This window comes from Mixophyes fleayi, chromosome 3 (assembly GCF_038048845.1).
Source record: "Mixophyes fleayi isolate aMixFle1 chromosome 3, aMixFle1.hap1, whole genome shotgun sequence".
Taxonomy (NCBI): Eukaryota; Metazoa; Chordata; class Amphibia; order Anura; family Limnodynastidae; genus Mixophyes; species Mixophyes fleayi.
In genome coordinates this window covers 196126414-196140782 of record NC_134404.1, presented here as the reverse complement: position 1 = coordinate 196140782, position 14369 = coordinate 196126414, and the positions used below count along the sequence as shown (strand labels likewise).

The 14369-nt window shown below is 41.0% G+C and overlaps 1 protein-coding gene across 1 annotated transcript in view; it reads right to left on the bottom strand.

Moving 5' to 3' along the window:
• DCBLD1 (discoidin, CUB and LCCL domain containing 1) overlaps window positions 1-14369 on the bottom strand; it is a 66337-nt gene that overhangs the window by 37295 nt on the left and 14673 nt on the right. Inside the window, exon 2 of the mRNA XM_075202972.1 lies at window positions 4159-4377. Coding sequence (XP_075059073.1) covers window positions 4159-4377 — 219 coding nt within the window. The remainder of the gene's footprint in view (window positions 1-4158; window positions 4378-14369) is intronic.

Here is a 14369-nt window from a genome sequence, read left to right as displayed (position 1 = left end):
GGCTATTGCTAGGAATAACTGAATAAGTAACACATTTATTGTTTTCTATTATATATACACACACATTTCTAGACTGTTGAAATTTATTTTCTACAAAAAGAAATTGGACAATGGCTAGACCGTTCCTTACACAGCAGTGGAAGCAGTGACAAACCAGCCTATAACAAATGTGTTGCCACTAATTGATGCATTACATAGTAATACTAGTATATTTGACCTAACCAATACCCCAAAAAGAATTTTAGAAAGCAATGACAAAAGCCCTTACAATATATAACCAGAAGTCATGCAATTAATTATTGTGTGTGCATATGTGTGTCAGGACAAGGGCAGGTGAGGTGATAATGAGATATATATATATATATATATATATATATATATCATTATTAGTGAGAGATAATAAAGGGTACAGGTGAGAGGCCACAAGCCTTACAAGCTCTGGGCAATATAGAAGACAAATGATATACATACACACCACAGGGGAAAGCCTCCCTGGGGGAGTTTCATATCCACACACTATCTGAGAAGTAATAGAAGTGTCAGCAACAATCTTCCTAGTGAGCTACAGACAAGCACATTGGGTTAGAGTGCTCAAAGTCTGATACAGATAAGGGAACCTGAGACACTGATAGGGGCTGGACTGATCATTGGCTGTCAGAGGAAAGGATTTCTCATCCATGAAGGGTAATGCTGCCTTTATCTTTCCTCTCGCTCACCAGACAAACCTTAATAATTCACTGGCTGCTGATTGCTGCATATGAGTTATGGACCTTTCAAACAAAAGAAGGAATATGCAATCAGTATTCTTCATCAGAGACCACGGTCTGAGGCAAAAGTCTCTGTTGCTGGAGACAGGCAATAGCAGGCACCAGCTATACAGCTTCGTTCCATCAGAGATATACCTTACAACGCCCTGCAAAGTCAAATCACTAGACTTGTAAACTACACTATATCATCCAGGAATGTACATTAGATCAAGTATCTGAACCATGATGAACTAGCAAAATAAGGTATATTAAAGTGTAAAAACGGTGATATGTTACACGATATAGTCAAACTATACCTTCTAAATACAAACAGCAACCAGAAACACTGCAGTGAAATAAAGATTTTGGCTACACAATGTGTCTGTTTACTTTAGCAGATCACTGACAGTTATAACATATGTGTATGACTACTGCAGCTTCCTTTGCTAGAAGACTGCTATAGTCCAACATCCGTTCCAAATATCTTCCCTGTCTAAAACAATAGACAGTAAAATTCTAATACGATCATACCTTTGTTCTAGTTCCTTACGTATCACACAAACGAAAAACAGGAAATAATCACTTGTCCAGGAACGACTTCAGCCTAAACATGAACATCTCAAAAGGAGACTACAGAAATAAAATAGGATAGTCTCACTAGTTTACTGAAATCACAAGTGCACTTCTTGTTGTTGCCAAGAAGACAGTCTCCTAATTGTCCGAACCAATGCAGACATTGGTTACAGGTCTATGGGAAAAGACTGAATTAAATACACTACTTTGTGGGACCATATGGACTCTGCAGGAGTTGAGACAGGTAGTTTACAGTGAGGTGTAAATTGCAAGGGAATTACAATTTATGTTCCTGTGATCGCTTAAGTGATCAAAGAGACACTGAAAATTAAATAGCTCCTAACCTAAATATATTGCCTGGTCATATATTTAAAAATACAAATTACTAGGATTTTACTTAGCACACATTAGTGAAGGGAGTAATTATGAAACAATTTAAGAGCTTGGTCTATAGGTAAGAGCAAGTGACTATTATTCATAGCCAACAACCAATGGATATTGTTCAAGTACACCATTATTCAAAGCCATTCTGAAGATGAAAGTAGATACACAAATCATTTTAATGCAGGACCCAAATACAGACGGGGCAAATCACAGAGTCCAAGACTTTATGTATATTCTGTGCCACCGCCTCCAACAACTAGGAGTTAAACAACTTATTTGAAGCACCATCACCAGGGGAGGGCTGGCAAACTTCAGCCCGGCGGACAAGACTTGACTCAACAGCCTATTTTAAAGGGAAAATAATGCAGGTGGCCCAGTGACCCAACCCAAGGTAGCCCACTATGGGACTAGCCCAGGGGGCAGATGCTCCCCTGCCCCGAGCCCAGCCTGCCCCTGACCATCACCACTGTTCTTGTCTTTTGCAAGAAGACCTTCCGATAGAGGTGTGCTAAACATTCCCACACCCACCAGCATTTGCACCTTTCCTTCTATACTGCAGAATCATGTCTTTCTTACCAGACATGGGCTTAGAGCGCATTTAAACCTTGTATGTGACTCCAAAGCATGAAACACATAAAAAATAAAACCCATTCTCTCTGTCCATTCATATTTGCGTTCATATTTACATCTGTATGAGTCTGCGCTACAACACGGTTTTATGGAACCTGCTTGTTTCAATACATTCAAAGCATATAATTGCACTTGAAAAAAAGTTTGCCGTTTTCTATTGGATAGCATTATGTTGAAATCCACTAGGGGTTAACAAAAGCTGTTACACCAATATTATGCTATATTTTCACATGTATGTCTAACACATTGATATTAATGGGGTTCCACAGTACTGACCATTTGTCTGTTGCTTGCATAAAAATAGATTCTATTGATGTGTGATCAATGCAAGGAGTCTCCGGGCCTCTCCTCATCACCAGTCAGTCAATTCGCAGCTAGGGAGGGAAACTGCTTGCGATCGGCTGAGCAGCTAAAGTGAGTCCCAGTAAAGAGAATCCCCAGATGTTCTGCGGTGGAGCCCTTAGAGGAGCAGTTCACATAGTCTATTGTGATTTTTTTTTTTGTTTAATTCTCATGAATTACAAATAAATACAATTACCCGTGGATTAAATGTAAAGACAATCTCATTGGAATAGAAATAAAAATGATATATTTCAAATTGGCGTTTGGGGTGTTTTTATTGTTCAATGAATATTGATGTAAAAATTGTGCATGTATTTTATAGACATGCGTTTTACACAGTATTTTAGTAAAATGGAATGTAGTCTTATGAACCCCTTACTATTATATTGACAGCACTGAAGCACTAAAATTGCCACTCCTGGGGCCTCATATTCATCATTACCCCTGGTAGTCCTTCCTCTCCACAATAAAAAAAAGGACCAACACTCATATCAATGGCATCATACAATATTACAGTTGTTCACTAAACTGCAAAACATTGTTTGGTGCGAAAAATAATCCAACATGACCAAATGTAGAGGACCATGTGGATCACAAATCCATTAAGGCAGTTCAAAAAATACTTGGCCGAAACAAACTGAAATGAAGCGTATATAGGGTGTGTGTAAGGGGATGAATCCCTACTTGACGCCTGAATCGATTACAGCACAATGGGATTGCTAAAAAGATGATCATTCAGTGTGCTTGAATTCTTCATGGATAGGATTGTCCATTGTCAAAAAAGGAGGGTCGTGTGCCAAACAGTGTGAGGACCTTAAGCAAATATTTAGTGACAGGGACAGCTGTTAAAAGAGGCTCAGACTAACAAAGATCTGTAGACTAGAGTATGCAGAAAAAAGAATGAAGCTCATATCAGTAAGATGACATATGTTAGGACTCCTTAAGCTCAAGAACACAATCTGTTATCCGTTAATTAATAGTAAGGACAGGACACTAACATGTAATTTGTAATCCCTTTTAGAAGAGGGGCTAATGAATATTGACAGGTATCCAGAAACTTTGATTGTTTTAAGCCTTTATTTTTCCAGAAAATGTCCAGTCATTGTATTTAACTAAAATTAGTCATTTTGGCAAATAAACCATAGCAAGCACATCTTGATTTTAAAGTAAAGCCATGAAGGTTTCAACAGTCAGGAGATATGGAGAGTGAGAAAAGGGGAGGAGCCATTCATAACTTCTTTTAGTCCTTTGTTTATCAAAACAGATTCCAAGGAAACAAAACGGTGGTTATAGGCTCCCTTGATTCCAGAGGTGGTGTTGCCTATTTGAATTTGCCAATACAGATTTAAATCGTTCTACTGCCCCTTGCACAGTATTTTAACAGTTTCCATTTAAAAAGTTTGTTCCATGTTAAAATACATTTTTAACCATAAGTGTCATCATCGTTCACTCCCCTCCACAACAGGACGACCCATGTACTCACCGAATTCCACAGTGGATGATCCCTTATAGATTTTGAGATTAGCAGAGTCGCAGTCATGGGATTCTATATCCAAGTCTGCCAACTTTATATACAGACTTTTACCAGCAGACACTTTGATTGTTATTAAGCACAGAGTGTAATTGGGATAAGTGCCAGGATAGTTCTTAGATGTCAGTGTTCCACTCTCTCCATTAGTGACCATGTGTCCACATCCATCCACTGCAATACAGAACAGGTAAATGTCATGGCTTGTGCTATGTGTACCTTTTATTAAATAATGCACACTTGAAACAGTACTAATATTCAATATATATTTTATCTGTGTCTAGTTACCACGTTTCATCTGTGTTACACCAGTTCCCACTTCATGGATGAAAAGTATACTACTATTAGGTTATAGACTGGGAGTAATACAGGCTGTATATATTTTATACAAGTTAACCCGTGCATCATACTCATGCATTCTAATCAAATCAAGCTACTTAAGGTGTTAAAAAGGTTCTTGTCATGCATTTGGGCCTAGCCCAGGCCTCCTCAGGGAAAGAGCGTTACTTCCCGACGCAAGGGCCCTTTTTTAACGTGGTTTTGTCCACGTCACCACCTCATCATTTTTCTCCATCACCTCATCCTTCATCTTCATCGCCACATCCTTCATTAAGCTACTTAAGGTGTTAAAAACTCCCCACTGTCACCCCCGGCAACCACCAACCACTCCCAACTGTCACTTCTCCTTCAAGAAATATATAAATATATAGGTCAGTGTATAACTCTGCCCAGCAGGTGGCGCTGCAGCTTGGTTTTTTTTTCCCACACACGCCACTAGGCATTTATAGTAGATCAGTTGCCAGTATTTTAAATGTACCTTTTCTTTTTGCTTTCTCCACTTACTGAATTCCCCATCACTTTACAAACTTACAGCTTTGTTTGTAGCACTCTTTAGTTTTCAGCATTTATTATATAATAAATATTTTGTATGGACCTCCTTGCCTAGTAAAACCATATCACTTATGTGGCAGAGAAGCAGAGTTCAAGAGTCGAATATTCTACCACATCATCATCACCATTACCATTTATTTATATAGCGCCACTGATTCCGCAGCGCTGTACAGAGAACTCATTCACATCAGTCCCTGCCCCATTGGAGCTTACAGTCTAAATTCCCTAACACACACACAGACAGACTAGGGTCAATGTTGATAGCAGCCAATTAACCTACCTGTATGTTTTTGGAGTGTGGGAGGAAACCGGAGCACCCGGAGGAAACCCACGCAAACACTGGGATAACATACAAACTTCACACAGTTAAGGCCATGGTCGGGAATTGAACTCATGACCCCAGCACATTAAATGATTATTTAAACATGGCTGGCAATGCTCTATTGTAGTCCATGAATTTCCATTCTATGTTTATCTTGACATTAACATATAGCAGCCTCCACTCACATTAATACATGCATATACTGTAGTAAACAGCCCCATATGCAACAGCAATTTTTTTAAATATTGAAAATAAACCAATGCCCTCAAACACTTTGAACACACACACACACACAGAAAAACATGGAATGTTCAACCTGACCCAAACTCTGGTACTTGACCTTAACAACCAGGTCATAGTGTTATCTAGCATGTATAGCTAGAACAGTGTTTCCCAAACACAGTCCTCAGGGAACCCTAACAGTACATGTTTTCCATCTCTCTGCTGGTGCACAGGTGTATTCATTACTGACGGACACATTTTGAAAGATCCACAAGTGTTATAATTATTTAACTTGTGACGTGGAAAACGTGCACTGTTAGGGCTCCCTGAGAACTGGGTTTGGGAAGCACTGAGCTAGAATTAAGAATTGCTGCTAATGGAAATGGTACAAAGTTAACAGACAAAAACAAATTTCAAAGCTGTGTTAATAGTCAAATACAAGAAATCAATTGGCAATTAAAACTTTTGGATACAACTGATCATAACAAGTTAATAAACCATTGGTAATGCTGGTTTCATAAGCATCTGTACCAATTGATAATGCAATACCCAGAAACTGTGGGGAACTAGGACACTGTGGAACAGGACTATAGAACCCAGGGAAAACCCAGGCTGTGAGTCTGCTGGAAAGTTCCAGAGTTTTTGAGAGACTTTTGAGAGGAGGAGCCTCAGTAAGTGAGTGAGGAATGAGCAGAAATTGTAAAAAAAACAAAATAAAAAAAACACATGTTATTTTTTCCAGGATGCTGTTGTGAGGAAAAGGAGGCAAGTGTTGTTGTAGAGAGATAGACTGCTGCAGAGGGTTGAGGTGTGTTCCCGGCCAGAATACTGCATGTGCAAAGACAGCATTATAGTGGCTACAGAGAGGCAAGAGCCGATAAAATTGATAGTGAAGATGGAGCTGAAAACTATCTACACAGCAGAAAACAGGTCTGTGTAATCAATCAGACTCTGTATTCTCACTCACTACACAGTATATTCCCACATTTTAAGAGCTGGGAGCTAGATTTACAGAGACATTTTCTTAACAAGTGGAGTACATTACCCAACCTCCCAGTACATACCTGCAGCATATGAGCCCAGTCATAACTGAAATACAGACTGAATCATCAGTGCCTACTCTGAAGTAACCCCTGGTGTGGGGAGCATCCTTTAACCCATCATAACCAGAATAGGTTAACAAAGGAATAGCATCATTCCTAATTTTCTTCTGCAAGATCAGATTAAAGCACAGTGATAACAACCCTGGCAATGCACTGAATTGTGTTATACCTGAGACAGCAATTTCTGTTTTTGATCGCTGTACAGAAGTTACAAGATTATAATAAAAGTTATATAATATTGTGTGCCTCCATTATAATAAAAGTGCCTCCTGTCCAGTCCTAATGGGTACACTTACAAAAGTCTGGCCTCTGAAGACATTTATGCTAATTTAAAGGACTTCTTTAAAGGGGATTTATTGACTGATATCATTTAGTTGTGGTGTATTGTTTGAAATGAATGTTCTTTATGGTATTTGGGACTAGAACTGTATTATTGTATTCTTAGACAGTTTGTAACTTCACATATTCCAGGGTTAGAGTATTACAGACGAAGCGCAGAACGCTGCTGAGTCTCGGGCCACGTGACTTATCTAAAGGTACTCAGAGTACTGTGAAGCATAGTTGTAACCAAACTGTTTACATTATAGAAGCAGTGACATAGGAATTTTGTTATTGCCTTTAATATTCTGAAAGTAAGGCCCGATAGTGTTGCCTATAGCAGCGGTTCCCAAAGTGTGCGCCGCGGCTCCCAGGGGTGCCGCGGCGCTGTCACTGGGGTGCCGCGACCAGCCGGAGGGAAAAGAAAAAAAAAAAGAAAAAACACTTACCAATCCGAGCGGCGCCGGGATCCAGCATCCTTCTCTCTCCTGCAGCTTGTCACTGATTGTCGGGCGCGCTGCAGGAGAGAGAAGGATGCTGGAGCCGCGCGGATTGGTAAGTGTTTTTTTCCTTTTTTTTTTCTTTTTCCTCTGGCTGCGGAGGGGGGGGGGGGGGGCAGTGTGGTGAAGGGGGGGTCAGAGCGGCTAAGGGGGGGGTCAGAGTGGCGGCCAAGTGAGAGAGAAGCATAGAGAAAGGGGCAGAGAGTGAGTGGCAGAGTGAGAGTGGGGCAGAGTGGTGGCAGAGTGAGAGAGGGTGGCAGAGTGGCAGGGGCAGAGTGGCAGGGGCAAAGTGAGAGGGGGGGCAGAGTGAGAAGGGGGCAGCGGGGACAGAGTGAAAGGGCAGCGTGAGAGGGGGCAGAGAGAGGGCAGAGAGAGGGCAGCGTGAGAGGATAGAGGGGCAGCGTGAGAGAGGGCAGAGTAAGAGGAGGCAGCATGAGAGAGGGCAGAGGGGCAGCGTGAGAGAGGGCAGAGTAAGAGGAGGCAGCGTGAGAGAGGTCAGAGGGCAGAGTGAGAGAGGGCAGAGTGAGATAGGCAGAGTGAGAGGGCAGAGTGAGAGGGCAGAGTGAGAGGGCAGAGTGAGAGAGGGCAGAGTGAGAGAGGGCAGAGTGAGAGGCAGAAGCGTGAGAGATGGCAGAGGGGCAGAGTGAGATGAGGCAGCGTGAGAGAGGGCAGAGGGGCAGTGTGAGAGGAGGCAGCGTGAGAGAGGGCAGTGTGAGGAGGCAGCGTGAGAGAGGGCAGTGTGGCAGCGTGAGAGAGGGCAGTGGGGCAGCGTGAGAGAGGGCAGTGGGGCAGCGTGAGAGAGGGCAGAGGGGCAGTGTGAGAGAGGGCAGAGGGGCAGCGTGAGAGAGGGCAGAGGGGCAGCGTGAGAGAGGGCAGAGGGGCAGCGTGAGAGAGGGCAGAGGGGCAGCGTGAGAGAGGGCAGAGGGGCAGCGTGAGAGAGGGCAGAGGGGCAGCGTGAGAGAGGGCAGAGGGGCAGCGTGAGAGAGGGCAGAGGGGCAGCGTGAGAGAGGGCAGACGGGGCAGCGTGAGAGGGGGCAGAGTGTGTGGAGATGAAGGAGGTCACAGTGTGAGTTAGTTGTCAATTATTCTTTGACAGAAATATAATTGAAAAAAATATATAAAAATATTATTTTTTCCTTGGATCTATGCGTATTTTTTTTGCATACAACTAAATAAGTATTTCTGTCCTGACCTAAATACTTATTATGTTTTTTTGACCCAACTACTTATAAAACAGGACTGCTCTGTAATTATTTTGGAGGGGTGCCTTGAAAAAATTATGGAGACTCTAAGGGTGCCGCGAACTGCAAAAGTTTGGGAACCACTGGCCTATAGCAATGGCCAAGTTAAATGCACTATAAAGTACAGTAACTGACACCTCTATTAGCTCAGGCCTCTGAACACTGTATTCAGATTGTACTTGTTAATAATTCTATGCCCTGACAGGTTCTTAATGACGTATTGTTCCTTCATAAGAAATCTCAAATCACTTCATTCATTTGGTGTCCTACTGGTGTATTGGGGACTCGTGGGTTCTCTGTCCCACTGCCGTGACTGAAAGAAGAGCATCCTCTAGGGGTGTCAAAACAATAAGAGTATAACAAACAATACCGGTCTAAACAAACAACCTTTATCAACCAAAGTACAAACAGGATTCAATGTTGTCATAACCTGAAATATCTCATCTATTATACCCAGACTTGCCAACTCTCCCGAAATATCCGGGAGACTCCCGCATTTTGCGAGAGTCTCCCGGGCGAGTGTGGCAATCCCCCGCATCTGGATAATTCTGCCCACTTCCTAGTGAAGTGGGCAGAATTAAGTCCCAAACGCCGCGATTCCCGGTGAATCGCGGCGTTTGGCCCCGCCCCCCGCTGTCAAATGACGCATTTTGCGTCATCACGTCATGGGGGCAGGTCCAAAATGACGTCACTTGGAGCCCCCCCGTCACGCCCACCTCCTCTGCAGGCTCCCGGATTTCACCAACAGAAAGTTGGTAAGTATGATTATACCATATTATTGTCCATTATAAGCAATGTAAAATGAAAGCAAACTATAATTGATCTGGTGGTGCTGGCAACTGTATGCTTTCTCAACTTCAAACCCTGGTTTTTGTCATGGCACATGTCTATGGGTTAGTGAACAGAGGTCCATTTTTATATTGCAAAGCAATGTCCCTTATGTTTAAAAACAAAATGTACATGTGGAGATTTGTAAACCCTATTCGTAAACAGTATTTTCGTTATTTTAAGAGATAATTGCACAAGTTCTAAACGTCAGACTTCTGTACCATGACTTTATAGCAGTTACCGATATGACAAGAGAAGTAATTTTTTGGTCCCCCAATGGCAAGACCTGTATATTCTCATTGCCTTTCATAAGCTAGATTCAATATGGTATACTCTAAGATAAAATTCAAAGGGCAAGTTCCTTTGTAGACCTGAGGCATACGTATCAGGAATCTATAGAATACTGGTATGCATCATGTTGAAAACGTAGAGAAACTTGAATGCACATTGTAAAGTATCATGTAATATATGTATATTTTAGCAGAGGCAACTCCCATTGCAAGCCTCACCCTTCAGGAATCAGGCAAAGTAGATAAACAGGAACAAATTGTATATACTATTAATCAGTTGATTTTTTTGTTTGAACTTTGAACATCATCTAATTACCCTGTTTAGGGAAGAAACATTGCTACAAAAGGATATTGCTTTACTCGATTTGTCATGCGTGTGTGTGTGTGTGTGTGTGTGTGTGTGTGTGTGTGTGTGTGTGTGTGTGTGTGTGTGTGTGTGTGTGTGTGTGTGTATGTATGTGTGTGTGTTTTAAGAGACTTTACAACTAAAATGTTCATAAATCGACTGAGTACTTTGTATATTTTTTTTGAATTATGCATTATGAATCCTTTTGGCTCAATCATTCATGTGATGAAAATTTCTGGTAGATGAGGTGTAGATAATAGATTAGTGTGCAGAAGAGAGCTGATGGGGTGTTACCAAAGGGTGCCTTCCAGCATTCAGCCAGGTATTAAATGAAAACATTCTGTACATGTCATTAAAGTAATTCTTATGCTGACTCGACCCAATTACAGGGGGCTATATGCAGGGCAGTTGGCTGATCACCACATGTCAATGCACTGATAGGTAGTTTGGTTTACCAACACAACTGAACAAAAAAAATATACCTCCCCTGCGCACATAAACCACCAATAAAAATCACAACCAAACTAACAGACCAGGGGCTAGATTTACTAAACTGCGGGTTTGAAAAAGTGGAGATGTTGCCTATAGCATCAATCAGATTCTAGCTGTTCTTTTTATAGAATGTACCAAATAAATGACAGCTAGAAGCTGATTGGTTGCTATAGGAAACATCTCCACTTTTTCAAACCCGCAGTTTAGTAAATCTAGCCCCAAATCTGCGCATACAGCAAGAACGAGTGCAAGGAAAGTTGTGTTATTAAGCAACTTCTCCATTGAATGCTTCTAGAAAAAAGTCATATACTCTTACAGAGTAATGTGTGAAAGGCGAGGAGACCAGTATGATTTACCTTAATGCCAAAGTCCCTGAGAAACTATTTTATGAATGTGAAAAGCAACGTTTCCTCATATCATTCATATTTCTACCACTCCCAGATCATGACCTGGGGCCTGATTCATTAAAGATCTTAACTTCTTATTTCAGTCATCTGGACAAAACCATGTTACAATGCAAGGGGTGCAAATTAGTATTCTGTTTTGCACATAAGTTAATACTGACTGTTTTTCATGTAGCACACAAATATCAACTTTAAATTTCAGTGTACAAATAAGCTATCAAGTATTTGTGTGCTACATGAAAAAACATCCAGTATTTAACTTATGTGCAAAACAGAATAGTAATTTGCACCCCTTGCATTGTAACATGGTTTTGTCCAGGAGACTGAAATAAGAAGTTTCTCAAGTTAAGATCCTTAATGAATCAGGCCCCTTGTTACTTAGTGCCCCTCTTGCGTAGTCTACAAAAGACTGCTTTGTTAGTGGCCCCTTACCTTGTGGTAAACAGAATTAAGTGATTATGTAGGTTGCCATTGAGAATATTATTTAACCTGCAAGTTCATAGGATTTGTAGTGATGATAAATAGCAATAAAGCAATTTGCTGCCATGTCAGCTACCAAAGCAAGGAAACCTCCTGTCTCTTGTCAGCCTTTCTTGACAATGTTTCAGAGACCAAATCAAGATAATCCAAGTGGCTCTTATAATTCTGTCCATCTGTGACAGTAGACCATAGCAAATGAATTATGGCAGTATGATATGTTGCCATTGTACAGATCCTACTGTAACAGTTACTACAGCCACAAATAGGAAATGTCACACAGAAAACTATACTTTATGTTGTAAGTAGTTTTATGTGAATATACTTGTCTATGTATATCTGTAAGTCACAGTTACACTGGTATGGCCTTTTAGGTTATCATTTCTTCAATTTTGATTTGCTCTTGTACTTCAACTATACACACACACGAGCTGCAGAAAACGTTAAGTGTATATTACTGGATGCCGATGAAATGAAACATAGCACAGATAACACCTCAATAAAACTAGGCCCCTGTAAAGTACACCTGAGAGCCTGACACTGTTTAGATTAGAAAACCCAGAACAAATATCATCTTGTCCACAATGAAAACATATCCACAGTTATCTCCTTTTATTGATGGATACCCAGATTTGTCTACACAATAACTCTGCCCACTCCTTAGTTACATGTCCTACCATACTAGTTGTATTAAATGTAGCATACCACTCTTTAAAGAAAAACAAAGAGACAAGAGAAACAGATAATTTAACCCAGACTGGAGGTGGTCTGTGCGTGCGAGAACAGAACTGAAGTGGTGACAGATATTGGGATGTCCTAGCAGCAACCAGGCTACGACAAGACAACACTGAAAGTTATGAAAGAAGCGGTAAATACATATCTAGTGACACTGACACACTACACAAAACCATACTTGTCCACTCTCCCGGAATGTCAAGGAGACTCCCGAATTCCGGGTAGGTCTTCCGGACACTACCCGGAGAGCAGGTCATTCTCCCGGCATCTCCCAAAGGGGAGATGTAAACAGTTGGTAAGTACACGCTAAACTATATATGTACTTTTGTGCTCTATTTGTTTAAAGGCAAGAAGCCACCTCTATAGGGAAAATAGGCGTTTCCAGCAGAGATTTGCCCTATCTATCAAGGACTTGCCACCTCTGAAAACATTGCTATTACCAGAGGTAGGTCTCAAAGATCTAAGGATGGTGGTCACAGAAAAAAAATGAACAAAGTCATACTTTATTATTTAAATAAACCATTTTTTTTTCTTAAAGCGACAGCTTAAAAATATATATATTTTTCATATTACAAGTCTGGGCTTTCGCAAACTATCTGGGTCATGCATCCAGTTATTCCCAGTCTGGGCCGGCAATGCAGTATGTTACACCTTATAGCTCTCAGACAGTGTTGCTCAGCTGCCTCAGCAATATTTTATTAATAAATTGTGGCAACAAGCTATCTCCATATTAAGCAGCAATAGAGAATTAGCCTCATCAACACAGATTGATAAATAGGCCTCTCTGTAGCCAGGAGAAACTGCTGCATATCGTATGAATTCATCAACATTCTAGAGACACAGGCAAATACATGCACCTATAGTAAAAACAGACACAACTTATTTGAAAATAGATAAGAAAAACAAATCAGTTTAACTGCTTAAAGCAAATAAATAATGGCAATTAAGCAAAATAAAAGGGGCTATTGTGGCATTTTATAGCAAAGACATCCAAAAGTTCTGCTTATGTGAAATCTGCATGCCATTTTACTCGTCACTCACAATTGTGCTCTTGTACAAAAGGAAGCGTACCTCATGCATGAGTATTTACACAGTGGTGCAGGATCACATTTAAGCTACATTTAGCTTATCTGCAACTTAAACAATGCTGTCTGTGATATAAGAGTATATGCATAGCAGTTTGCAGCTATGAAAGGGCATCCTGTTTCCCATACATCCATATAAAAACCTAATCATGCATCTATTCCCATGACTAGCAGTAGACACAGTAATTTTACACAATGGAACGTCTTGCACTACATACCTCACATAGGGGTCTATTTAAGATGCTGCAAACAGCCAAAATACACGCATTACCGCTGGCAAAAGGCTCTTTAACCAATTTCTGTTGTTTAACCCCGTGGGTCCCAAACTTTCTTAGTTCAAGGCACCCTTAGAGTCTCCATAATTTTTTCAAGGCACCCCTAAGCCAAAATAATTACCAAGTAGTCAACCGCCTTGCTTACCGCCAGCCCTGGCCACGGCACCCCAGGGAGCCACGGCACAAAGTTTGGGAACCACTGGTTTAACCTAATTATCTGGGCTTATCACTGTCCCTATAGACCTTTTTGGGGACAGCAGCATTTCTTAAATTTATTACACGTCAAAAAGCTTCTCTGCAGCAAAGTAAAACCATCTCCGGATGGCATTACTGCCCATTTTAGTGGGATCCAGCTGAAGCATCTCTGACTTCCTGCTGGATTCCTAAAAGGGAAATCACTTTCATAAATAGACCCCATAATGTTCATAGTTTCAATGCTTATAAAAACAGTGGTGAACAGAGCACCTTGGTAATGACAAACAATGCCTATTTTTAACAAATGGTAGAATAATCATTAGCACTATGCATCACCATGCCTGCTGTATAAAATCTAAGTTTTAGTTCAAAAGTTCTGTTGCAGCTTGCCCAGTTCAAAACAAAAATGGGAGTTACTTTATGAAGTTGCTAGCTAGACACA